Below are 26,151 nucleotides of genomic sequence, written 5' to 3'. Positions count from 1 at the left end.
AAAGCCATGCCTTTTGAAAAAACTGGCCTACATTTATTTTTTCCTCTTCATTTTAAATAAAAAAAAAATCGGTAAAAGGAAAAATAATCTATAGATTAATCGAAAAAAATAATCTATAGATTAACCGATTAATCGAAAAAAATAATCTATAGATTAATCGATAGAAAAATAATCGTTAGCTGCAGCCCTAGTATATACATCAGGTAAGACCTGTACTCTAGTTGCTGAGAAGTTAAATGCTAAATTAGACAAAATAGCATCTTGGCTGGCATCATCCTGTTTAACCCTAAACACTAAAAAGACTAACTCTGTCTGTTTCTCCATAAAAAAGCTACCTCAAACAAACCTGAATATAAAAATTAATGAGGAGCTCATTGAACAAGTACCTGAAGTCAAATATTTGGGCATAATCATAGACTATAAGCTGAATTTTAAAAGTCACATTAAGAAAATGTGTAAAACCCTGAAGGCAAACCTAGGCTGTTTTAAGTTTATAAGACACTGCTTAACTCTTAGCTGTGCTTTTACTTTTATGAATGCAATGATTCTTTCACACATATCTTATGGCTTAACTACATGGTCCCAGGCAAACCAGTCATCAATCAAGACCATTGAGTGTCTTTATAACCGCACCTTGAAAGTTCTAGACAAGAAGTGTATACAATATCATCATTGCCAAATTGTAACCAAATACAATATTTTAAGTTTTACCAATTTTATTTTGTTACACACAGTCAAACTGGTTTTTAAATGCTTGGATAACTCTGCTCCCCAATTGCTCTGCAAGGCAATTACAAGACTGCAAAGTGGTACCAGATCTACCACCCGAGCAATGTCAAAAGGCAACTGTTGTGTTCCATTCCGTAGAACATCTTTTGCCCAGACTGCCTTTTCAATAAAAGGACCACAACTATGGAACCCTTTACCGGACACTTTGAAAAGTATACCTGCACTTGTCACTTTCAAAAAACAAAAAAAATTATGGCTAGTTGAGCAACAATCGTGTTCCCATGTTTAGTTTTTACTCATTTTTACTAATTGGTTTTTATCTAGTCTGCACTTTGTCTGTGTTATTATTATTATTGGCTTTTATCTAGTTTGCACTTTGTCTGTATTATTACTATTATCATTATTATCGACTCATTCTATTTTTTATTTTCCTATTTTAATGATGTTGGATCTGTGTTGTTGTTGTTGGGGACAAATGTTGTAACTTAGCTTTGGCTACAAACACTATGATGCATACATTGGATAACTGTTTCAGATGTCTGTTTTTGTATCTGTCCCTATTTCAAGTAAACCTCTATAATAATAATAATAATGCATGCACAGAAGTCTACAGTAGATGGACCATTAGAGATCTGTAATTATTATGCTCCATTGTAAAGACAGTTAATGGCCTCAATGGCATACAATCACTTAGCTCAGATTACTTATGTGGAAAATGTATTTCCATACCCAAAATGTAAGTGTAGTTGTTTATCTTGGCAAAAAGCATGCCAGTTTGTTTTTGACAGATGAACATATTAAACTGTTAGACGTGAACCTAAATGATATGCTCAAGCGACACCTTGCGTTTTTTGTTTTTTTTCCAAGAATCAACAGATGCATGAACCAAACCATGCTTTCAAATAAAATGTACTGAGAGTTATACAAGTGTTTTGTTTGATTTAACCATCTGCAGGTGCTGCACTGCTCCGGTCATGTGCGCCTACATGACAGCCTCACGGAGCAGACTGCCAATGACCACAAAGAGCCACATGTTCCTTACTTGGTGCTCATCTGTGACCCTATTCCACACCCTTCCAACATTGAGGTCCCTCTGGACACCAAGACGTTCCTCAGCCGCCATACAATGGACATGAAGTTCACATATTGTGACGAGAGGTGATCACACACTGCTTCCATAATCCAGCGTAATCATACCGCCACCTGCTGTTCACTGTTGCTACTACAGGAGCTTTATTTCTGACATTCTGCTTTGTGTGCTCTTACAGGATCACTGAGCTGATGGGATATGAGCCAGAGGAGCTGCTGAATCGTTCTGTGTATGAGTACTATCACGCGCTGGACTCAGACCACCTTACCAAGACACATCACAACTGTAAGCAACATTGCAAAGACTGCATGCATCAAAATGAGTTTTTTGACAGTGGTGCAATGTAGGGATGTGCCAATTTATTGGCCATCGATCAATATTGGACTTTTTTTTGTTTTAAAAGTATGTGATCGCCATTGCCGATTACCACCTTTCAATGCCGATCACAAACGCTGATCCCCTCTGGCTGGTATTGTTTATTTTTAGTCCTCCGGCTGACAAGCGAGCAGCAATAGTGTATCTCCATATAGAGTGTGGAGGTGCTCATCTCAATTAATAATAATCCCCTCCATTATGGCAAATTAACTGCATTTCTTAATAGCTTAGGTATCCCTATCAAGTTTTAGGACAAGGCTAAACATGTTATGCACCGAGAGAAAGCTAGGAGCAGGCATGCTTATAGCTAAATTAACTGCTGCTAAGATAGCAGCAGTTATGGGGACGGCGTGGTGAAGTTGGTAGAGTGGCCGTGCCAGCAATCGGAGGGTTGCTGGTTACTGGGGTTCAATCCCCACCTTCTACCATCCTAGTCACGTCCGTTGTGTCCTTGGGCAAGACACTTCACCCCTTGCTCCTGATGGCTGCTGGTTAGCGCCTTGCATGGTGTGTGTGAATGGGTGAATGTGGAAATACTGTCAAAGCGCCTTGAAGGTAGAAAAGCGCTATACAAGTATAACCCATTTATCATTTATCATTTATAGCTTTAAACAACACCAAGAAATAAGTGCGTAGTAAAGTTCAAAAAGTGTAGGTGGAACCACATTTCAGCAGAAAGTAAGAAGCTATTAACAGGAAATTAATCAAGAGATTAATATGAGTCTAGAAAGAGGATAAAACTGTTGGTGTGTCAACATTGTCAGTCTTTACATCACATGTGAAAGGAAGGCTGATTGAGACGTAAGTTGGTGGTGTCAACACCAAGGTTAATATCAGTATATGATCAATACTGGAATTATTGATTATTTAAATGTTCTCAAAATTCATTAGTATTGTTTTTGTTAATCTTTACAAATTTAGGGAATATGTCTGTAAACACAGGAGGACTTAGAGGGCAAACATTTTTTCAATGAGTAATACCGGTAGATGTTACCGTTTTTTATTTTTTTATTTTGCTCAAACAATTGTATGTAATAAAAGAGAAAAGGGAACTTGTTCAAATATTGTATTGATATTGTTAAACTGTCAGTAGCACTCACCATAAATAAATGGAAAAATGTAATGTTAATACATGTGATTGGTATTGTATCGGCTGATCTCACTCATGGATGATCAGAATTGATATCATAAATCCCTAATCGGAACATCCCTAGTGTAATGTAATTGTGTTTGTTTCAGTGTTTGCAAAGGGCCAGGTAAGCACAGGCCAATACCGGATGCTGGCCAAGAGAGGAGGTTTTGTGTGGGTGGAGACGCAAGCAACTGTCATCTATAACAACAAGAACTCTCAGCCACAATGCGTTGTCTGTGTCAACTTTGTCCTAAGGTACTAAAGAAGTACAAAACGAGCTCCTTGCTAATCACAAGTAGCTATTTGAATAGCCGTTGTAGCAAAAAGCACTGAGGGACTCCTAACTCCTTTGTGACAGTGCACCTTTTCTCTGCAGTGGAATTCAGGAGGAAAAACTGATCATGTCTTTGGAGCAGACAGAAGATATGAAGCCAGTAAAGCAGGAACAAGACAAGGAGAGCTGCCTTGCAGAGAGGTCTCCAATCCTGCTAAAGGAAGGGGAGGAAGAAGAGAAGACGGCTGAGCTGGATGTGATCAAGCTGTTTACACAAACACTTGAGCCAAAGCCAGTGAAAGTGACGAGTTTGTACGATCAGTTGAAAGAAGAGCCTGAAGCCCTCACTCTGCTTGCCCCAGCAGCTGGAGACACCATCATCTCACTGGACTTTAGCTGTCCCGGTTTGTGCTCCTTTCAATTCTTTAACTTCACAACATTATTTTGTAGCTTTTTAACTCCAGTCTATCCTCTGGCACAGACTCTGACATCCATCTGCTGAAAGACGTGCCTCTCTACAATGACGTGATGCTTCCTGCCACTAGTGACAAACTAGCACTGCCTCTTTCCCCTCTGCCACCCAGCGAGCCCCACACTGTGGAAAACACCACTGTAGATGGAAAAAGTGACAACTATGCCAGACCCTCGTCCACATCAGTAACCAACAACAGCGCAGCACAGGTAAAGCTTGTTATTTTCGCTATATTTATGTGACGATTCAAGAAATATAATAGGGAACACATCTTTTAAACCCATATTTTAAATATCAGCGATTACAATTAAAAATTATGCAAGCGGGTCTCGCTGGTGTTGGTTTCATTCCGTACAGCTATGAGCTTTATAGCATGCACTAGTGATAAAAAAAAGTTTCATGATTAGGGCTGGTCGATAAAATAATAAAAATAAAAATAATATATATATATATCGCGATAGACATGTAATGTATTTTAATAAAAACATTTTTTTCATCTCCGTTGCTAAAAACAGGAATTTGCAAAGCAAGGTTGGTTGGTTGCATGCACAAAGGCACTCGCTTTCTGTTAACCGAGCAACACTAATCAGTGGGAGGTACACGCTAACAGCCAATCAGGTAACAGTATCAACTATCATGATTGGTTGCGTCATCTGGTTGTCGCGCGGTTCATTCTTTGCATTAAGTGAGAAGAGAACTAAAAATAAGTGCTGCACAGAGTCATCTCGACAGTATGGCAGTTTGGGGGATTTTTTAAAAACGGACCATAGTCATTGTGGACCATTTTAGCTGCTGGAAGGCGAGCTTATCACATCAAACAAACAAAAACTATTTCTGTGGCAGTCCAAATATAAATGAATGAAAGAGAAACAAAGGTTTTATTGAGCTGTAATCTAAAAACTCTCTCATATGGTAGAATACGATGTAATTGTGCTTACAGACACATGCATTAAAGAATGCATTGATTTTTTTGCTGTAGGTTCCTCCTCCGTTGGACATTTGCTTAACCATGGACTCGGACATCTCTGATTTCAAACTAGACTTAGTGGAGAAGCTGTTTGCCATTGATACCCAACCTAAGACCCCATTTACCACACAGGTAAGGATGCTAGGAAATTGTTATTGGCAAAATGTATAATTGATTTGAAAATAAACTTGTTTTTTTGTGTTAAAAAGCATGTCATGGATAGAATTGTCTTTTGCCTTACCAGACGACGGAGGACTTGGATCTGGAGATGTTGGCGCCCTACATCCCCATGGATGATGACTTCCAGCTGCGCAGTTTGAGCCCAGAAGAGCCATTGTCATGTGGCCCTGTCAAATCCCTTGAGAGCTCACCTGTCAATCATGAGGTCCAGAACTCACCCTTCAGCGCACCTGGAAGTCGTACCATCTCTCCTGCACCAGCCGAGCCCGCTTCTATCATCCCCACTAAGAGGTACACTTGTAACTATTTACCTCTCCAGTAGGGGTGCACGTTAAATCCCAGACAGATTCCAGTAATTTTGTCATATAGAAAATCCTAGAAAAAATATGTGGGACGAGATTACCTGCACTGTGCTGTCGGTGGGTTTGAATGAGCAAAATCAAGCTCTACAAACTTCCCTTGAACTCACTGTAAACAAACATGGCGTCTATCGTGTGAGACTTTTCCAGTTTCACAGGAAGACATTGTGTGTGCTATTTACACCTGTTTTTAGCAAAGAGGAAAAAACATTGAGGTTTAACACATCAAACTTCGTCGGCCACCTGAAGCGCCAACATTGCTATGACGCAGTTTTGAAAGGCTGCGAATGCGACTGCACTGCTAAAGCTGTCCCCAAGCCAGCTGCAAAGAAAGGTGTGCACAAACTACTGTTAAATGTAAATGTATAAATATCAGTATCGGTCTTGAGATGCAGGAAGTATCGTGATCAGCTTGAAAAAACTATAGCGTGCATCCCTACTTTCTATACTGCTGTTTCTTCCCATTGTTTCACCTTGAACATAATCATCATGTTTTGTCTGTGCTGCAGACCAACACAATTACACAAGGTGTCCCTCCACACCTTGGCTGCTCAAAATGCACAACGCAAAAGAAAACTGGACGACACAAGAGAGATGGTTGGCAAGGTAACATGTCAGCCTTCATACATCACAAATGAGTCGAACTGTTGTTCCTAGAATAACTATTTCAAATATTTCCCCAGGAAACTTTGCCCCGGGAACAAGTTGAACAAGGGAAAAAACTGAAGGCCAACGGATTGGGCACAGGCCAAACTGTAGTTCTGCTACCTTCAGGTGATTTGACCAAGGCCAGTGTTGATTGCTCCAATTGATTAGCTGACAATCACCATGACACACGGTCTCTTCTTGTGGTAGATTTGGCAAGTTGCTTACTAGGCCGCACCTCAGAGGCTACCAGTTCCCTCTTCAGCCTCCCACAACTCACTCGCTATGACTGCGAGGTCAACGCCCCCTTACAGGGCCGCCAGTATCTGCTACAAGGGGAGGAGCTTCTGCGTGCATTGGACCATGTCATCTAAGTCCATGCTTAGCCTGCCCACTGCTGGACTTGACTGGACACTAGTTTCTTCTTCTCTTGAGAACACTCACCCCAACTTTCTCTTATTTATGTATCTCAATACGTCCAACGCGCGTCTGGCTGCTGGTTGTGCACACCTTGTGAAGTCCACAGCATTCCACTGTGCCACAGCAGCACCTGGGTCACTAGGAGGGCTTCCAGCATTACAAAGGTTTTTCTCTCTTCCTTGGAGCCTCTTAGCATACAGCGCCTCTAAACGACCCTTTTCCAGCAGGCCACCAAGAACCTGGCGCCACTGCCAGTAGTGTATTGTAAGCTTCAGTCGCACAATTTATATTTTCTTAAAAAGAAAACTATTACCAGCACTATATATTAAGCCTTTTTAAACTAGTTTTAATGGGATTTGAACAGTTTTATTTTATTTTTTCCACACTTGTATGTTGTAGTACTCAACAAATGTCTGTAGTCCGCAACTTCTTGGTTAAACCTGCAGTGGTTTGAATGTTGGCTTTGTTAATTTGCTGTAAGTGTGTAGCAGTCCCAGTACATGTCACTTTATTTCTTTACTGTAAGTGTGTTATTGTATGGATAACCGGGAAATTCATTCATATGTATGGCTTCATACCTTCAGCTCTGTCGAAACCTGGCTTGCTTTGCTTCACATATACAGCCTGTTTTCCATCAAACATGACATGTGACACGCTAAAAAAAAATAAGGGGGTTGTAACCGGTCTACATTTTATGTATGTGATCATCGCAACATTAACATTGTTTTCTGTGTAATTGATCATGCAATGCTTCTTGTTGCTGTCCAACATTAAACAGCTGTCTTATAAAACTTTCACATGTCATTAACTTCACGGAAAAACATTTTGTTTGAATTGCAGAAAATTGTCCTAGTATTTATAAAAAAAAAGTAAAGAATTTAGTCCAATACTGACACTAGACTAACATTTAAAGTCCACCATTGCTTAAACTTTTAGAAACTTTAATTTCATCCATGATGACCAACAGGTTTGACTCACGTCCACAAATTAGACCCATGGCAGTCTGTCAGGCAGACATTAGAGAAACGTGTTTTGGTTGCGGTCACTCCGTGAACTCAGGAATCATTTGTAGTTGAAGCTGCTCTTGTCCTCTCTGCACCACCATTGTGATCTTATCGCTGCTGCGGACGGCAGTGTAGATCTCCTCTGAGGTGTTGACCGTCACACCGTTTATTCTCAGGACAACGTCTCCTGGCAACAGGCCAGCTCTAACAAGAACAGCTTTAATTAATGTGAGGAAAATATAGAACTGTACCCTCAAAGCTTTTAAAGCTTGCCCCTCTTTAACCTTTATGAAATCTGCTACTTGTCCATTTTTATACTGGCAACAGTAAATAAGTTAAATTTACCAGAGGATAATCACATTTAGAATGATCATCTATGTTCCTTAAATTGTCCTAAAATGGCAGAGCCCCAAAAATAGATAATTTTGTTTAACTAAATGGCACTACTGTTTCCCAGCCAAAGCATGCAGAAAAAGTATTTTATGTTTTTTAACTGACTTATGTGTTGCCATTGCTGTTGGGAACGAAATACATGAATTTCAACATTTCTGCTTATTAAGCAATTATTTGTTGGAATGTATTTCATGAAAACGATTAAAGTTTCTTCAAAGCGCAAGTACACTTTTTTTTATTTTTTATTTTTTTATTTTTGCCTACTATTCACAATCATTATGAAAGACAAGAACACGTCTTTTTTTCAGAATTTTACAGATGATAAACACTTGCAAGATGCGGTTAATGGGAATTACCATTGTACCCTTCAAAAGCGCTCCATCGTTTTATATACCGTAAACACTGCAAGTATAAATATAAAGTAACAGACATGTTCATAACAATAATATATACAATATTTACTGTATTTTGGTCATTTTAAGCATTACCAGAACTTCTTTCCTCTGCATTTATTTCTGTTCCCTTTGCAACGCCCTTGCAGACTTGGTAACAAACAACAAAGATGACTATTTTCAAACAAATGCGGATTCACAGCCTTATCTTTTTGAAGCTGAATATACAGAGGATGAACTACTGCTTATAGAAGCGAGCACAAAGAGAGGCTGAAACTTGGAGCAGACGGAAGCCAAGAGAGTGAGGTCAGCGTGACTTTGACGCTACAAATATGGAACTTGGAGCCGAGTTATGCCTACAGAAATGAAGTGCTTACCCAAAATGGACCAAACAGACAACTGTCCATCGAGGGAGTCACTGTAATATTAATCATGCTACATGCAGCACGTCATGCTTATTACAACTACAGTACATACACTGTGGAGCTTGCTGTGTACAAACAAAATGTGAAATGTGAGCTAATACTTTACAGATACTACAGATACAGATAACGAGTCGATTTTTACAAGTTAGAATGCAAAACCCCCCAAAGCCTTTTGTCTTCTTGTCTCTCATAAGCATTGTGAAGGATAGGCAACATTCCAAAAAACACTGCAGTTTCCCTTTAACAAAATCCCTGTTATATAATATATTATATATAATCTGATTTTATTCTGAAAAAATAAACAACTGAATAAAGATCCTCCAAGACTGGTACTTGCATACTTTTTGCCAGGGGTTGGGTATTGCACAGACCAGTGATAGCTACAAGTGTGTTGTACCTTGACACAAAATGGAAAAATTGTGTGGTCAAATGATTCATTTTCATATCCGATTAATCACACTTTTGAATTTGGATCAATCATGAATAATCACAGGTTATATTTGCATAATTTAAATTAACTTAAAAAAAGACCCCAATATTTGGACACACATGCAATTTTGTTGTCATTAAGGAACATTTTTAAACATGTTTTACTTTAATGCATGCCATTTCTTTGCTCAAAACTTGGTAACATTTTATGTAAAGTCCAGTCATGGTGTATTTTTAAGGGAAATTTGCCAGTGAGCACACCAGTCCGAGTCTCCTTCCCTCATCTTTGCACTGACATGTGCATTAACCTGATCACTGACTGACCTTACAACAACCCGGAAAGAAACCAAGGTACTGTAAAAGAGCACGTACAGTCAAAATAAATTGCGTGATTAATCTGCATATATACACGATTAATGGGATAACTTTTTGGTGATTAATCAGATGAGTTAACTCTTTATTTTTGACAGCGCTAAAAATATTCTAATATATGTGCAGCATTTTGAATTGAGGCTCTTTAAAATGAAATTATATACCTGTTTGCAGGGGAGCCAATGATGACTCGGTGGATCAAAATTCCATGGGTCACATCTGGGAAAGACGGATCCCTCAACTTAAGCTCTGAAATGATGCTGAACAAAAATGATGATTGAGGTGACACTTAAAACTTTTCCATGCACTTGAAATCCTTACCTTGGTGTGAGTGTTAGCATCATGACGCCAATGTAGCGCCGCCTTGTCTCTGACTGGCCAAACCAGGTGCCTTCTATTGACATTAAAACAATGCGTCAGCGTTGGAGTGTCTTTTTTTCCCCCAACTTGTATTGGAGGCAATAAAAACGTTGTACTTTTCCTGTTTGCAGCTTGATCAAGAAAAGATCTGAGGCAATCGGATGGGATTGCAAAGGAGATTCCTGCAGTGACTTTCATGGTGTTTATTCCGATGACCTCGCCATCCTACATAGGTCAACGACAGTCATGTACGAGATGAGCCACATTGGAATGAACGCTCGTTAATCATTAGCGCAGACCCACCAGGTTGATGAGTGGCCCTCCGGAATTCCCAAACTGGCAAAGAAAGCGCCATTAAGACAACTGTACTAAAGTGACAAACATGGCGATGCACTCACGTCAATGGCTGCGTCCGTCTGTATGTACTCCATGTTGGGGTTGGACAGGCCCAGCTCCTTACTGCCCCTCTGCACTGAGCTGATGATCCCTGATGTAATGGTGTTCCGTAAAGCAAACGGGCTTCCCATGGCCACCACAAACTCTCCTTGACGGACATCAGACGACCGGCCGAGTGAGAGTGTGGGTAAAGGATTCTGGGGTTCAGAGAGAGAAGTGAGGATGAAGCCTTATTTCAACATCAAGCACACCACCTTGTGGAGGCACATATAAAACCCCAGTATTGTGCACCTAAAAATGGCAGATTTCAATAAAATTACCGAAATGAGAAAATAATAAACATGGCACCTAAGAGGCCAGCAGAATGAACTGTCCTTCACCTTTGCAGAGATTTTAATGGTTGCGATGTCCGCCACTTGATCCACATCCTGCACGACGGCGTTGTACGTTTCTCCATTGGTCAACTTGACGCGGACCCCTCTCTTGTTGGCCACCACGTGAGCATTGGTCACTATGAGTCCATCACTGCTGATAATAAAACCGGAACCATTGGACACGGCCATCTCCTTCCCTGAAAATGGATGTCTGTGAAAGGAAAAATGGGAAATGTCATCAAAAATAAACATTACATACTGTAAATGGTCTAATTAATGTCTGTTTTCAATTAAAGGGGCTGTTTGCAACTTATGTTACCATTAGTGGTTTAACAGAACATTTATATTGTTATATATAGTCTATATTTTTCAACTATCATAAGCAACTAACAATTTGCAGGCGCCATGTTGTTATGATAAAATGAACTAGCGTTAGCTAACCAAATCATTATCATTAGCTAACACACAAAAGTAGTGTGTGTTTATGTCACAACATACTAAAAGCTGTTAGAGGGCGGGATATGGTGCTAGTGATGTCACAGTTATTGCGAAAATAACGAGTTACGAGAGTTCCCAAACGTGACCCTCAATTCATACCGTAGAGGTGGTAAAACAGCGGTGTTCCAACTGATGTTGAGTCACAGGAACAAAAGCAGAAACAGACACAAACAAAGGCAAGTTTAGCTTGGAAGCCCTGGTAGGTCTCTCTCTCTCCACAAGACTTAAGTTATTTTCAGCCACTGTTGCTGTGAGTTGAGTTATCACTGGAGTTTGTGCCTGCTAGCAGCAGCAGTGTTGGCATATCTGATTATTATTACAACTATTGGCCTGCTTTAATCGAAAGTTGTTTGTGAGTGGCGGGTTGTGGTGTTTTGGCCTTGTTTTTGAACATGAGGTGGTTGCTTATTTGGGCTTGCGTCCTCTGCTCCACAGAGGACGCCATCTCCTCTGCACTCCACCTGAGCTCAGAACATCTGGAAGGAAAGGACACACACGTGCGGATGTTGTTCCTGGACTTCAGCTCAGCATTCAACACCATCATCCCACAGCACTTGGTGAGCAAACTGGCCCCCCTTGGATTCAGTACCTCCCTTTGCAACTGGCTGCTTGACTTCCTCACAGACAGACCCCAGTCTGTGAGAGTGGGCAACAACACCTCCAGTTCCATCTCCCTGAGCACAGTTTTCCCCCAGGGCTGCGTCCTGAGTCCGCTGCTGTTCACGTTGATGACCCATGACTGCTGCGCCAGGTCCACTACTAACCACATTGTGAAGTACACAACAGTAGTGGGCCTCATCCGTGACAACAATGACATGGGCTACAGGGAGGAGGTGAAACATCTGGTTGACTGATGCAGAACCAACAACCTGGTCCTGAATGTCAACAAGACCAAGGAGATCATTGTTGACTTCAGGAAGCACCAGTCCAGTCACGCTCCACTCTACATCAACGGCACAGCGGTGGAAATAGTAAGCAGCACCAAGTTCCTGGGGGTGCAGATAACTGACAATATAACCTGGTCCCTACACACCGGAGCTCTTGTAAAAAGAACTCAGCAGCGCATGCACTTTTTGCGTCGGATGAAAAGAGCACAGCTCCCTCCCCCCATTCTCAACACATTCTACAGAGGCACTATGGAGAGCCTGCTGACCAACAGCATCTCTGTCTGGACTGGACCCTGCAGTGCCTCAGACTGGAAGTCTCTCCAGAGAGTGGTGAGGACGGCGGAAAAGATCATCAGGACTCCTCTTCCTCCGATCCAGGAGATGGCAAAAAGCCGCTGCCTGACCAGGCCTCAGAAAATCTGCAAAGACTCCTCCCACCCCCACCAAGGACTGTTTTCACTGCTGGACTCTAGAAAGAGGTTCCGCAGCCTCCGAAGCAGAACCTCCAGGATCTGTAACAGCTTCTTCCCTCAAGCCGTAAGACTCTTGAACGCATCATAATTAAATTATCCCCTAAACTCCCCCCAAAATGGATTAACTCACTGGAATAAAAAAAGACAATATAACATACATCCATAAACGTGGACACATATGAAAAAGTGCAATATATTTAAATGTACAGTAACCTATTTATTTATTTATATATGCACCTTATTGCTTTTTTATCCTGCATTACCATGAGCTAACGCAACGAAATTTCGTTCTTATCTGTACTGTAAAGTTCAAATTTGAATGACGATAAAAAGGAAGTCTAAATCTAAGTCTTCAATAAAGCAAAACAAGAGTGTTCTGGTAGGTAGTTGGTCCTATTCCACCCACACACACACACACACACGCACGCACACGCACGCACGCACACACACGCACGCACACACACACTATGGTTGCTCTACTTCACCAGAGCCAAGACTGCATAAGTCAAACAAATTGCCCCGTCATATGTTGGATGTACATTTTAATAAGACACATTTATTAGAGATAACATTTTTTGTTTGCAATTAACCATTAATTTTGAGAAAACTATGCTTCGTATTGGGTATGACGTTAAACTACATCCAGGCATGAGATGGGAGGTTGTGTGTGGGGTTAGTGAGTCCCAACTAACGTCTATAAAATGCACACAAAGAACCGTTTGCACCTTCTCTTGTGACTGGCGGGCGGTCAGCGCCATAAAGCTGAGCGGGTCCCTGGGTAATTGGGGCGCGGACAACCAACAGGACAGACTAAGTTCAACAGCCCAGTAAGGCAATTAGTCTAGGAGAAGGATCTCTGATATAAAATACCCCTTCCAACCCGCACCAAACCAGCGTGGAAGGTGTAGGCTAATAATCAGCATTAAAAGTATGCCAAGAAGACGGTCCCCAGTCCCCAGCAGTTCCAGAGCTCCAGACCAAGATGGCGGTTTGTTAAGGCAAGGAACAGGGGCTGCTAAGAATCCCTGGGTTCATACAGGCCATCATTGGGATCTGCGAGTGGCAACGTATAATGTGAGATCCCTAATTGGAGACGACAGATTAACGGAACTTGAAGAAGAATTAGATGGTATAGAATGGGATATCATAGGTCTCAGTGAAGTGAAGCGACAAGGAGAACAATTAATTGAACTAAGCAGCGGGCATCAATTCTATCACATAGGAATGGGAAACAGAAGCCTAGCAGGTGTTGGTTTCATCATTAATAAGAAATGGACAAAGTATATAACAGAATTTAAAGGAATAAATGAAAGAATAGCCCAAATAACCATAAAACTGAACAGTAAATACAGCATTAAGGTCATTCAGGTGTATGTTCCAACATCAGCGCATGATGATGAAGAGGTTGACAAATTGTATGAGGAAGTGGAACAGGCTCTCAAATCATCAAAAACTCACTTGAATCTAGTAATAGGGGATTTCAATGCTAAAGTAGGAATCAAGCAAGATGGGGAGGAAGAAGTGACGGGAAACTTTGGATCAGGTCTCAGAAATGACAGAGGTGAAATGCTCATCGATTTTGCTTCCAGAAACAAACTCAAAATTATGAACACCTGCTTCAAGAAGAAAATATCCAGAAGATGGACTTGGAGAAGCCCGGACGGTAAAACCAAGAATGAAATTGACTTTACCTTGACTAACAAGCCAAAGATAATTCAAGATGTTACCATATTCAACAAAGTAAACACTGGCAGTGACCACCATATGGTTATGTGCAAAGTGAAGGTAGATACAAGACTAGAAAGAATGAAATTAATAGCAAAATACAGAAAGCCCGATATGATCAATTTGGAAGCCAGAAAGCATGAATTACAACTAGAACTACAAAACTGCTTTCAAGGACTGGAAGTAGAAGATACCTACGACCTTGACGAATGGAATGACAAATTCATTGACATAGTACATGAGAGCGCTATAAAAACAGCAGGGAAAGAAAAGAAAAAGCAAGAGTCCAAACTCTCAGACAGCACAAAGTGGCTAATGGAGAAAAGGAGGAATATGAAGAGAGATGGAGTTGGATTGCAGAATGTTGAATATACAGAAACATGCAAGACAATACGAAAGAAACTCCGACAAGACATAAGAAAATACAACACCCTTAGAATTCAAGAGACAATAGAAAACAATAGAAGTTTGAAGAAAACAAGGCAGAAACTTGCAAGTGGAAAGCAGAAAATAACATCATTACTTGATAAAAAAGAGACAGAAATCACAGATCAAGACATGATTTTAAAGAGGATTGAAGAATTTTATGAAGAACTCTATCAAAACAGTCCGTCAGTGGACCTTCAATTATCCATAGACTCAGAAGAAATTCCAGACATCACATATTGGGAGGTGCAGTATGCAGTCAAAAACATGAAACGAGGGAAAGCACCAGGACCAGATAATATTTTAATTGACACAATTAAAGAGGGGGAGGATGTCATTGATAAGGAGCTGGCGAAGCTATATACAGCTTGCTTACATCAGGGGAAAGTGCCAGAGAAGTGGAAAGAAGCTAACATGATCATCCTTTTCAAGAAAAGGGACAAGGGGGACCTCAAGAACTACAGACCTATTAGCCTTCTTTCAAACATATACAAGTTGTTTACAAGAATCCTGACAAATCGAATGGAAAATACACTTAATAGCCACCAACCCAGAGAACAAGCAGGGTTTAGGAGTGGTTTTTCTACCATGGACCATATTCATACATTGAATCAGATCAAAGAAAAATGCCAAGAATACAACAAACTACTTTGTATGGCCTTCATAGACTATGAAAAGGCATTTGATTCGGTGGAGACACAGTCGGTTCTAAAAGCTCTGCAAGATCAAGGAATTCATCATAAGTACATTAACTTACTCAAGGACATCTACACAAACTGCACTACCACAGTTACGATGCACAAACCAAGCGAGAAAATCCACATAAAGAAGGGTGTCCGACAAGGCGATACAATTTCGCCTAAACTGTTTACAGCTTGTTTGGAAGGCATATTTCGCTCTCTGGAGTGGGAGGATAAAGGAGTTGATATCAACGGAGACAAATTTAATCATCTGAGGTTTGCAGATGACTGTTGTCTTGGGAGAGCAAATCAGTGAAGTGGAAGATATGCTTAAAGACCTTGCAAATGCCAGCAAATGTTGTGGATTGAAAATGAATATGAAGAAAACAAAAGTTTTCTGAAAGAAAAGAGTCAAGAACAGGAGATAGGGAGGAGAATCAGATTGGGCTGGTGCCAATATGGAAAACTGAGCAACATCATGAGAGGAGAAATACCGTTAAGCCTAAAAAGAAAGGTCTTTAATCAATGCGTGTTACCAACCATGACATATGGAGCTGAAACCTGGGCATTGTCAAATAAAATGGAAAAGAAAATAGCAGCAGCACAACACAACATGGAAAGAAATATGCTCGGAATCACATATAAAGACAGAAAAACAAATGAATGGGTGAGAAAACAAACGCAAGTCCAAGACATTATGAGAACTATCAAATTAAGTAAGTGGAAGTGGGCTGGACATATCAGTAGGAGAACAGATAATAGATGGACTTCCCTAATGACATCATGGAGACCCATGGATGGAAGCAGAAATAGAGGAAGACAGAGAGTGAGATGGCGAGATGAAATAGACAAATACTGGGGAACAGTGCAGTGGCAGGGAGCAGCGAGAGATCGTTTACTATGGCAGAAACATGCTGAAGCTTTCGTCCAGCAGTGGACTGACAACGGCTGATGAAGATGCTTCGTAAGGCATATCACGATTAAATTGTTCAATAGTTTAAAAGCCCAAATTAAAACACTTTGGAAAATCTGCTTCAAGATTACAAACAGCCCCTTTATCCACACAGTCTCCTATGGTCGCTAGGTGTGTGGCATTCAGAGAGCACAGACCTCCACTAGCCCGAGACGGTGATCCGGATCAGCCCCAAAATGTATTCACTTGTTCCTTAGCCCATTTCCAAAAAGTTAGACGAAAATCTGCCTTGAACGTTTTGAGCTATCTATAGCAGAATGGAAGAAACACAGTGAACACTCTTGGCAGTCATACACTGTTTTTTTTTGTTTTTGTTGGACCGCTAGAGCAGAGGTCCCCAACCACCGGCCCGCGGCCCGGTACCAGTCCGTGGATCGATTGGTACCGGGCCGAGTGAGAGTTTTATTTTATTTTATTTATTTTTTATTAAATCAACATAAAAACACTTACAATTAGTGCACCAACCCAAAAAACCTCCCTCCCCCATTTACACTCATTCACACAAAAGGGTTGTTTCTTTCTGTTATTAATATTCTGGTTCCTACATTATATATCAATATAGATCAATACAGAATGCAGGGATACAGTCCGTAAGCACACATGATTGTATTTTTTTATGCCAAAAGAAAAAAAAAAAACCCAGTCCGTGGGATAAATTTTCAAGCGTTGACCGGTCCGCAGTTACAAAAAGGTTGGGGACCACTGTGCTAGAGTACACACACAAACACACACACACAAGCATAAACATAAGGTAAGCATTGATATGGATCAAGCCCAAAATCTGATCAGTTTTTCCTTATCCCATTTGGGACATTTCCAAAAAGTTTCATTTAAAATCTGCCCATGTTATGTTGCTAACTAACTAACCAATGGCAACAACCACATAACCTCCAGGCGGAGGAATTACCACCAGGGTCACTGATTAGCTTTGGGTTAAAGAATATTGACAATAATAAATGTGGCTGTAGGTAACCTCCTGAGGTAATTGCGATCTTCATTTACACAAGCGTTTTTTTTAACGGACTGACTTGTTTTGTATTTTACCAAATGAGCTGCATCACAAACATATGCTGCCATTTTACACTTATGCTGCACTGTCGTCGGCATGACAACAGACACTTGATTCTCAATCTCCCCATCCCTCAGGGGACCTCGTTGGCTCATTATTCATTCAACACACACAAATTAGCTTTGCTAAAGGTAGTGATTGGGCAAAGTTTAGCTACTAATGTTAGCTATCATGGAATGTATATTCTATTATAACAACATGACTGCTTTTGTGTATGTGCAAGCTCCTGTGTGGGAAACATCTGTGAGTGACAAACCTGAACACCACTGATTCTTTGGACTGATGACCAATTATATTGAATATACTCCGGCTTCCTCCCACCTCCAAAGACATGCACCTGGGGATAGGTTGATTGGCAACGCTAAATTGGCCCTAGTGTGTGAATGTTGCCTGTCTATCTGTGTTGGCCCTGCGATGAGGTGGCGACTTCCGCCCAAATGCAGCTGAGATAGGCTCCAGCACCCCCGCGACCCCAAAAATGGACAAGCGGGAGAAAATGGATGGACGGATAGTTAGTAATTGTTAAAAAGATAAAAACATTTAAAAAAAGGTATGATTTGGTAAACCACTAATGGTAAAGATTTGAAAAATTTTACATTGAGCAAGTGGGAAAAAAGCCCCATTAAGTACTATTGTTATGTTTTTGACTTGATGGATTGATGTTAGTCGGCATATACATCTTATTAAGAAAGTGCCCTGTCAACTAAATAGTGCAGCCCTGCTCCACAAAATGGCAGCGTCTGCATTAGAAGTACCATGAGGGAGTCACATTCAGCAGCTGTTGGTCAAATGTTGGTTGCACTACTCAGCTGCTGCAGTTGTTTAAACAGGACTCAAGCCATGGCAATATTGCTAAAAATAAGCGTCAACTTGACTCAAATAGCTTAAGTCTTAGCTGCTAAGGTGCACATAGCCACATATACAAACCCCGTTTCCATATGAGTTGGGAAATTGTGTTAAATATAAACGGAATACAATGATTTGCAAATCCTTTTCAACCCATATTCAATTGAATGCACTACAAAGACAACACATTTGATGTTTAAACTCATAAACGTTATTTCTTTTTTTGCAAATAATAATTAACTTAGAATATCATGGCTGCAACACGTGCCAAAGTGGTCGGGAAAGGGCATGTTCACCACTGTGTTACATGGCCTTTCCTTTTAACAACAGTCAGTAAACGTTTGGGAACTGAGGAGACACATTTTTTAAGCTTCTCAGGTGGAATTCTTTCCCATTCTTGCTTGATGTACAGCTTAAGTTGTTCAACAGTCCGGGGTCTCCGTTGTGGTATTTTAGGCTTCATAATGCGCCACACATTTTCAATGGGAGACAGGTCTGGACTACAGGCAGGCCAGTCTAGTACCCGCACTCTTTTACTATGAAGCCACGTTGATGTAACACGTGGCTTGGCATTGTCTTGCTGAAATAAGCAGGGGCGTCCATGGTAACATTGCTTGGATGGCAACATATGTTGCTCCAAAACCTGTATGTACCTTTCAGCATTAATGGCGCCTTCACAGATGTGTAAGTTACCCATGTCTTGGGCACTAATACACCCCTATACCATCACAGATGCTGGCTTTTCAACTTTGCGCCTATAACAATCCGGATGGTTCTTTTCCTCTTTGGTCCGGAGGACACGACGTACACCGTTTCCAAAAACAATTTGAAATGTGGACTCGTCAGACCACAGAACACTTTTCCACTTTGTATCAGTCCATCTTAGATGAGCTCAGGCCCAGCGAAGCCCAGGGCGTTTCTGGGTGTTGTTGATAAACGGTTTTTGCCTTGCATAGGAGAGTTTTAACTTGCACTTACAGATGTAGCGACCAACTGTAGTTACTGACAGTGGTTTTCTGAAGTGTTCCTGAGCCCATGTGGTGATATCCTTTACACACTGATGTCGCTTGTTGATGCAGTACAGCCTGAGGGATCGAAGGTCACTGGCTTAGCTGCTTACGTGCAGTGATTTCTCCAGATTCTCTGAACCCTTTGATGATATTACGGACCGTTGATGGTGAAATCCCTAAATTCCTTGCAATAGCTGGTTGAGAAAGGTTTTTCTTAAACTGTTCAACAATTTTCTCACGCATTTGTTGACAAAGTGGTGACCCTCGCCCCATCCTTGTTTGTGAATGACTGAGCATTTCATGGAATCTACTTTTATACCCAATCATGGCACCCACCTGTTCCCAATTTGCCTGTTCACCTGTGGGATGTTCCAAAAAAGTGTTTGATGAGCATTCCTCAACTTTATCAGTATTTATTGCCACCTTTCCCAACTTCTTTGTCGCGTGTTGCTGGCATCAAATTCTAAAGTCAATGATTATTTGCAAAAAAAAAAAAATGTTTATCAGTTTGAACATCAAATATGTTGTCTTTGTAGCATATTCAACTGAATATGGGTTGAAAATTATTTGCAAATCATTGTATTCCATTTATATTTACATCTAACACAATTTCCCAACTCATATGGAAACGTGGTTTGTACATCCACCATGCGCAGTAGAATGGTGGTGGCACGAGTACAAAAGCTACGTTGTTATCCTCATTTCCTTTAACGGTGGGGATGGAGAGCTGTAGCCTGTCTGGGGCACAGAGCTTTAGCAATAAGGCAAGCCTAAAGTTTGCCACACCATAGTGGATGACACCATTGTACCTCTGATTTGAGGCCAGTCAATGTGGCACGGCCATGTGTACCTTGGTAGACCTCACTCCCTGATAACCTCAAGAGCAGTACGGTTGACAGCCCGGGGCTTTTAGCTCGGTAGCTAACACGCTTGTCTCTCATGCCGAACGTCCCAGGTTCGAGTCCATTGCAGAACAGAAGGTTGGGACTGAATAATGCGGGTACCGAATGAGAGTGAGGTTTAGGGGGATGAGTGTAACAGAGACCATCCAGAGTGGCTTGGTCAGGTGGATGTTGGTAGACGTCACTCCCTGACAATATCAAGAGAAGTGCTGCTTATTGTGTTGATAGCTCAGTAGCTATAGCACGCTTGTCTCATGCCGAACATCCCAGGTTCTGAGTCCCGTGCGGAACAGAAAGCGGGGACTGAACCACGCAGGTTACCCTGTGTTACATTTGATGTTAGGGATGTGCGGTATCCGACGATTTGTGATCGCCATTGCCGATTAATGCCCTATAAAGCGGATCCCCTCAGGCTTCTGACACTCTATTTTAGACTTCCAGATAACAGGCGGCTTACAACTAATTATGTGTCTACATACACCTTCATCCATCCATTTTCTACCGCTTGTCCCTTTCGGGGTCACGGGGGGTGCTGGAGCCTATCTCAGCTACATTTGGGAGGAAGCTGCTCTTCTAAAATAATAATAATCACCATTACGGTAAATAAACTTCAAAATTTAAGTGATCTTAAAGTAAAATTTGAGGCTTACTGGTATGACTCCAGCTTTCACCATCCTAGTCACTTCTGTTGTGTCCTTGGGCAAGACACTTCACCCACTTTGCTCCCACTGTTTGGAGTGGGACTCCCATTAGAAAGAGATTCTCAATCTCAATGGGATTTTCCAGGATAAATAAATTAGAAAACAAACTCATCACTGGTAATAATAATGCTTTCCTGTATTCCATCCATCCATTTTCTACCGCTTGTTGTGCAATATATATATATATATATATATACACAGCCACGTGCACACATAGGGCCCTATGGGTGCTTGAGCCCCTGCCCTTTTTTGCCTCGTCTTAAAAAGGGCCCTCTGCCTGTGTGTGTGTGTTTTTTGTTTGTTTTTTCTTTAAATAACATTAATAAATTCCTGTCAGGGATGTAAAAAAAACAGCGGTACAAAAACTCCACGTTTTCTTGTAATACCAGGTTGTTTGAGCCTGCCGCTTCCGCCAGAGAGGGAGAGAGAGGGCGAGTGAGTGAGTAAGTGAGAGGAGAGAGAGCCAACTGCGCCCCTGAGGAGACGTGGCAGAGGAGCAACTTGAACCTGTGAGTTATGGTCTAGTCGCCGTCCACTTATTCAGCATCTAATATGGGTAACATTTCAGAAAAACGCTGTATTATTATTCTATAATTCAATGTGTCAGTTTCTGTTTTTGCCGGACGTCGGAGCACGGCGCATCAATTCAGCACGGCACATCAATTCCGCACAGAGCAGAGCGGATCGTGCGGGACAGGAAGTAGTGTACAAAATACAAAATAAAACACCAGGTTAATTTTCAAAATAAAATGCACTGTCTTTACGGCGGATCACATTTCTCTCACAGTAGAGGTTTAGATATAAAGTTTATTGTGAGTTTGCTATTACTGTGTGGGTTAACAAAATAATAATAATAATAATAATGATAATAATAACAATAATAATAAGAATAATAATGATAATGATAATGATAATAATAATAATAATAATAATTATTATTATTATTATTAATAATAATAATTTCAGCATTCTGGGGATATAAGATGTAGGTTATCTGTTAGGAATATTACCATCTGTATTTAAACTTGATTCATGTTGATTATGCCTGCAGCACAATGCCAAAAAAAGAAAGGATACAGAAAAGGAAGGAGAAGGAGCGCCAGGAAGCAGCTAAGGGTAGCAGACCTCTTAATGTATGGCTAAAACCAAGTACTAGCATCATGGAAGCCCTGAATTTACATTGAGGAGCATATTTGGGTATGGGTGGCCTCCATCCTACAGCCCTCTACTGGCCCCTGGTCCATATTTTTGGCCCTGTATTGCGTTTCAGTTGTTTAGTCGGAGCATTAAGTGAGAAAGACCATAAGTTACAACTTGATGGTGTTTTCATCAAGTTAAGGGAAGAAGGACAGATTTTCACAATGAAGTTTTTACCATTTGGGTATTTATTTTTGTATTTTTTTTTCAAAGTTCATGTTGCACTGTTCAATGTTCAATATTAAAGTGCTTATCTTTAACAATAAATAGCCTAATAATAAACCAGTGTTGTGTTGCTTTTCGTGTCTTCCAAGCCTATGATAATGTGAATTAACTCATTATAACAATAATTTGTTGACACAAAAGAAATGGCAATCACTTTTACCTACAAAGGACACACAGCTAAGTAGTTAGCTTCCTATTAGCAAATACAATTTTACATTAATTTCCATATTGTGCAAAAGACCAAAAAAAAATGTACTGCCCTTTTCTGACTTTGAGCCCCCTGCCCCTCTATAATCATGTGCACGTCCCTGTATATATATATATGTGTGTATATATATATATATATATATATATATATATATCAGTGACGTGCAGTCAGGGGAGGCAGGTGAGGCGGGGCCTCACGTGCCATCATGGAAAGAAAAAAAATGTAAAAAGAAAAAAAAAATTTTTTATTGTTATATGTATCCAGTGATTATACTATAAAGTTATTTTCCATTTAACTTCACCAGTTTTAGATTATTTTTATTCAAAATCGCAGAATTTTCACATTTGCCGTTCAAATACTGAGAAGAGACTTGCGGTGAGTCAGCACCTAGTTGAGGCACGTCACTGAGTTGAGCCTCACCATGGATTGCGCAATGACTCGGCTAACTGCTGGCCTGCTGTGCAGTGAGACCGTATTGCTATTTGAATAATATTATACATTTCCATAGTTTAGTTAGCTGAGGTATATAATGTACAGTGTATTTTGTCAACAACTGTATGTGTGTAACGTATTTCTTGTGCTGAGCAATCATAAAACTGCTGCGAAGACGCACTGGGTGAGGCTCGCAGTAATCCCGCCTCCTGGTGGTAGAGGGCGGTAGTGATCCCAGCGATCATTCTTGCGACTACTCGGCTGCAGAAGAAGTGACAACAAGCAGCAACAGTTAGCAGCGATCGTTGATTTTTTCCTCTTGCCTGAACTTTTAACATGGAGGATTACATATCTAAAATAAAACAGTTTTCTAAACTGGACTTTCAATCGAAGCAGGAGGTACTACTTAAAGGAAGATCTCCATCGAGACAGAGAGACTTTTAAAACTGAAGAAAGATAAGGAAGACTTCTATAAACAAGTTATCGATGCTTTTGTTCAAAAGGAGCTGCGCATAGACTTCATTTATAAGTAAAGTTAAGACCATAATAACGTTGTTTTTTTTAAATAAATGTGCTTTTTTGTGTGCTACAGTTTGTATGTGTAAAGTTAAAGTACCAATGATTGTCACACACACTAGGTGTGGTGAAATTTGTCCTCTGCATTTGACCCATCCCTTTGATCACCCCCTGAAAGGTGAAGGGAGCAGTGGGCAGCAGCGGCGCCGCGCCCGGGAATCATTTTTGGTGATTTAACCCCCAATTCCAACCCTTGATGCTGAGTGCCAAGCAGGGAAGAATGCTGGTATGAGCTTTTAAACATAACCCGTTAACTGCTGCCAATCAATTGGTGAATAAGATACTCTTTAGGGTTCATATGTTTGTAAATCTGACTGTGATGAAGTCAGTGCCTCACCAGCCATGAACCTCACCGCATGTCACTGATAAATATATATATATATATATATATATATATATATATATACACCTCCAAAGACATGTATCTGGGGATAGGTTGATCGGCAACACTAAATGGTCCCTAGTGTATGAATGTGAGAGTGAATGTTGTCTGTCTATCTGTGTTGGCCCTGTGATGAGGTGGCGACTTGTCCAGGGGTGTACTCCGCCTTCCGCCCGAATGCAGCTGAGATAGGCTTGCGACCCCCAGAGGGACAAGTGGTAGAAAATAGATATATGTGGTTAAACACAGCTATATTTTACTTGCACTTTCTCATGTTCTCCAGATCATTATTAAAACATTGTGTCTGTTAAACTGACATGTCCACTCACCTGCCCATGATTTCGACGTAGACCACCGCAGGAGTGGACTTTTCGACGACATCTGCAATAAAGTTGTATTTATACCGAGGACTGTCCGGTTTAAACGGGGACGCGCACTCTGCTGACGGCAGGATGCGTTCAAGTACATCATGTAATGTTGTGTGCTTTGCCAGTTCGTCCTCTTTAGTGTCCACAAGCACAGCGCCACAGAGTCCCAAACCAGCGGACAGCGTCTGAAGGAGTAATGAGTGGCTGTGGTGGTCATGGGCTCCTCCTTTCTGGTCCCAATAAGAAGCTTTCCGGTCTTGTGGTTTGTTTTCACCAATTCCTTCGTGGTTGAGTACAACTGCCGTGGACTGACAGCTGCCTGGTGTGTCAGTCAGGTAAACATTTCTTCGGCATTGACACCGAGCTTGTGTCCTTAACCTCGCGAGAAAACACCGACTGACAACAGCTCGGGTTAGCGCCATATTGCATCACTTCATGCAAAAACTGACGAGCTGTATATAGTGGGGCGACATACAATTATATCAAAATGATGTCTTTTATGACCACAAGAAGACGGCGACGAGCACATTCAAAACAACCTTAAATCATTTCATCCAGGAAGTATAAGATGTCTTCTTCGTCGTTTTTCTTCTTCTTCTCGTGCAAGACTAAGATGTGCTTGGCGCATTGCTGCCCCTAGCAGTGGTTATCGGCACTATTGCTACCTTGTCCTGTAGGCCAGTGTTTTTAAACCTTTTCTGAGTCAAGCCACATTTTTTCATTGGAAAAATTCTGAGGCAAACCACCAGCATGAAACTCAAATGAAACTCAGTAGCCGATATCGACAATAAAAAGTGGTTCTCGCAATTGCTGGATATGAATTTAAACCATAACCAACCATGCATCACTATAGCTCTTGTCTCAAAGTAGGTGTACTGTCACGACCTGTCACATCACGCTATGACTTATTTTGAGTTTTTTGGTGTTTTCCTGTGTGTAGTGTTTTAGTTCTTGTCTTGCACTACTACTTTGGTGGCTTTTCCTCTTTTTTTGGTATTTTCCTGTAGCAGTTTCATGTCTTCCTTGAGTGCTATTCCCCGCACCCGCTTTGTTTGAGCAATCAAGACTATTTAAGTTGTGCTTCTTTGTGTGGACATTGTTGATTGTCCTGTCATGTACGGATGTACTTTGTGGACGCCTTCTGCTCCACACGCTGTAAGTCTTTGCTGTTGTCCAGCATTCTGTTTTTGTTTACTTTGTAGACAGTTCGGTTTTAGTTTCGTTCTGCATAGCCTTCCCTTAGTTTTAATGCCTTTTCTCAGGGGCACTCGCCTTTTGTTTATTTTTGGTTTAACAATTAGATACCTTTTTACATGCATGCTGCCTCCCGCTGTCGGTTGCATATTGTGATCACGACAAACCATGTTCCCGACATCTACAAAGCAATTAGCTACCTGCTGCCACCTACTGATATGGAAGAGTATTACATGGTTACTCTGCCGAGCTCTAGACAGCACAGACACTCAACAACGGCACATTATTTGTGGATTATAATTACTGGTTTACAAAAAAGATTTTTGGACTGAGACTTACACAAACTTTAATGATCCACAAGGGAACATTTTCCACACAGTAGCTCAGTTACAAATGATGGAAAGGATCGTGCACAGAAGGGCACAAAAAGAGGGCGAAAACAAAAGGTATAAAGTAGACTTAAAAATGTACCAACTTGTAACCCAGTTAGGTGAGATTACATAATCTCCCACGGCACACCAGACTGTATCTCACCGCACACTGCTGTAGGCCAACTTTATAGTTAGTACTACTATAGTGTTTTGTCGTTTT

At 41.0% G+C, this 26,151-nt stretch overlaps 2 protein-coding genes across 3 annotated transcripts in view; one reads left to right on the top strand and one right to left on the bottom strand.

Moving 5' to 3' along the window:
- Nucleotides 1–7,437, top strand: part of hif1aa (hypoxia inducible factor 1 subunit alpha a) — a 33,665-nt gene extending 26,228 nt beyond the window's left edge. For both annotated transcript variants that reach the window (XM_061968843.2, XM_061968844.2), the window contains exons 6-15: nucleotides 1,685–1,887; nucleotides 1,998–2,104; nucleotides 3,434–3,581; nucleotides 3,703–4,004; nucleotides 4,082–4,281; nucleotides 5,052–5,171; nucleotides 5,284–5,510; nucleotides 6,088–6,184; nucleotides 6,262–6,352; nucleotides 6,434–7,437. In XM_061968843.2, the coding sequence (XP_061824827.1) occupies nucleotides 1,685–1,887; nucleotides 1,998–2,104; nucleotides 3,434–3,581; nucleotides 3,703–4,004; nucleotides 4,082–4,281; nucleotides 5,052–5,171; nucleotides 5,284–5,510; nucleotides 6,088–6,184; nucleotides 6,262–6,352; nucleotides 6,434–6,597 (1,659 nt within the window). In that variant the 3' untranslated portion in view covers nucleotides 6,598–7,437. The remainder of the gene's footprint in view (nucleotides 1–1,684; nucleotides 1,888–1,997; nucleotides 2,105–3,433; nucleotides 3,582–3,702; nucleotides 4,005–4,081; nucleotides 4,282–5,051; nucleotides 5,172–5,283; nucleotides 5,511–6,087; nucleotides 6,185–6,261; nucleotides 6,353–6,433) is intronic.
- A 130-nt stretch (nucleotides 7,438–7,567) lies between these two features.
- LOC133611751 (serine protease HTRA2, mitochondrial-like) lies at nucleotides 7,568–25,010 on the bottom strand. The gene is made up of 8 exons (XM_061968845.2): nucleotides 24,328–25,010; nucleotides 10,795–10,999; nucleotides 10,417–10,611; nucleotides 10,322–10,354; nucleotides 10,135–10,243; nucleotides 9,980–10,052; nucleotides 9,823–9,918; nucleotides 7,568–7,851 (listed from the first exon to the last, which is right to left on the bottom strand). The coding sequence occupies exons 1-8, from the start codon at nucleotides 24,786–24,788 to the stop codon at nucleotides 7,686–7,688; spliced, it is 1,338 nt and encodes a 445-aa protein (XP_061824829.1). The 5' UTR covers nucleotides 24,789–25,010; the 3' UTR covers nucleotides 7,568–7,685.
- Between the last annotated feature and the right edge of the window lie 1,141 nt (nucleotides 25,011–26,151).

This window comes from Nerophis lumbriciformis, linkage group LG08 (assembly GCF_033978685.3).
Source record: "Nerophis lumbriciformis linkage group LG08, RoL_Nlum_v2.1, whole genome shotgun sequence".
NCBI lineage: Eukaryota > Metazoa > Chordata > Actinopteri > Syngnathiformes > Syngnathidae > Nerophis > Nerophis lumbriciformis.
The sequence above is the reverse complement of the archived record's forward strand: the minus strand, read 5'-3'. Positions and strand labels throughout refer to the sequence as shown.

What these genes read in the sequence shown, in the direction of transcription:
- LOC133611751 (XM_061968845.2), bottom strand. Translation starts at nt 24,788, where the DNA reads ATGGCGCTAACCCGAGCTGTTGTCAGTCGGTGTTTTCTCGCGAGGTTA. An exon ending in TCAAGCTGCAAACAGGAAAA is followed by an intron (nt 10,053 to 10,134) that starts GTACAACGTTTT and finishes TAATGTCAATAG; the next exon opens with AAGGCACCTGGTTTGGCCAG. An exon ending in ATTGGCTCCCCTGCAAACAG is followed by an intron (nt 7,852 to 9,822) that starts GTATATAATTTC and finishes TGTTCTTGTTAG; the next exon opens with AGCTGGCCTGTTGCCAGGAG.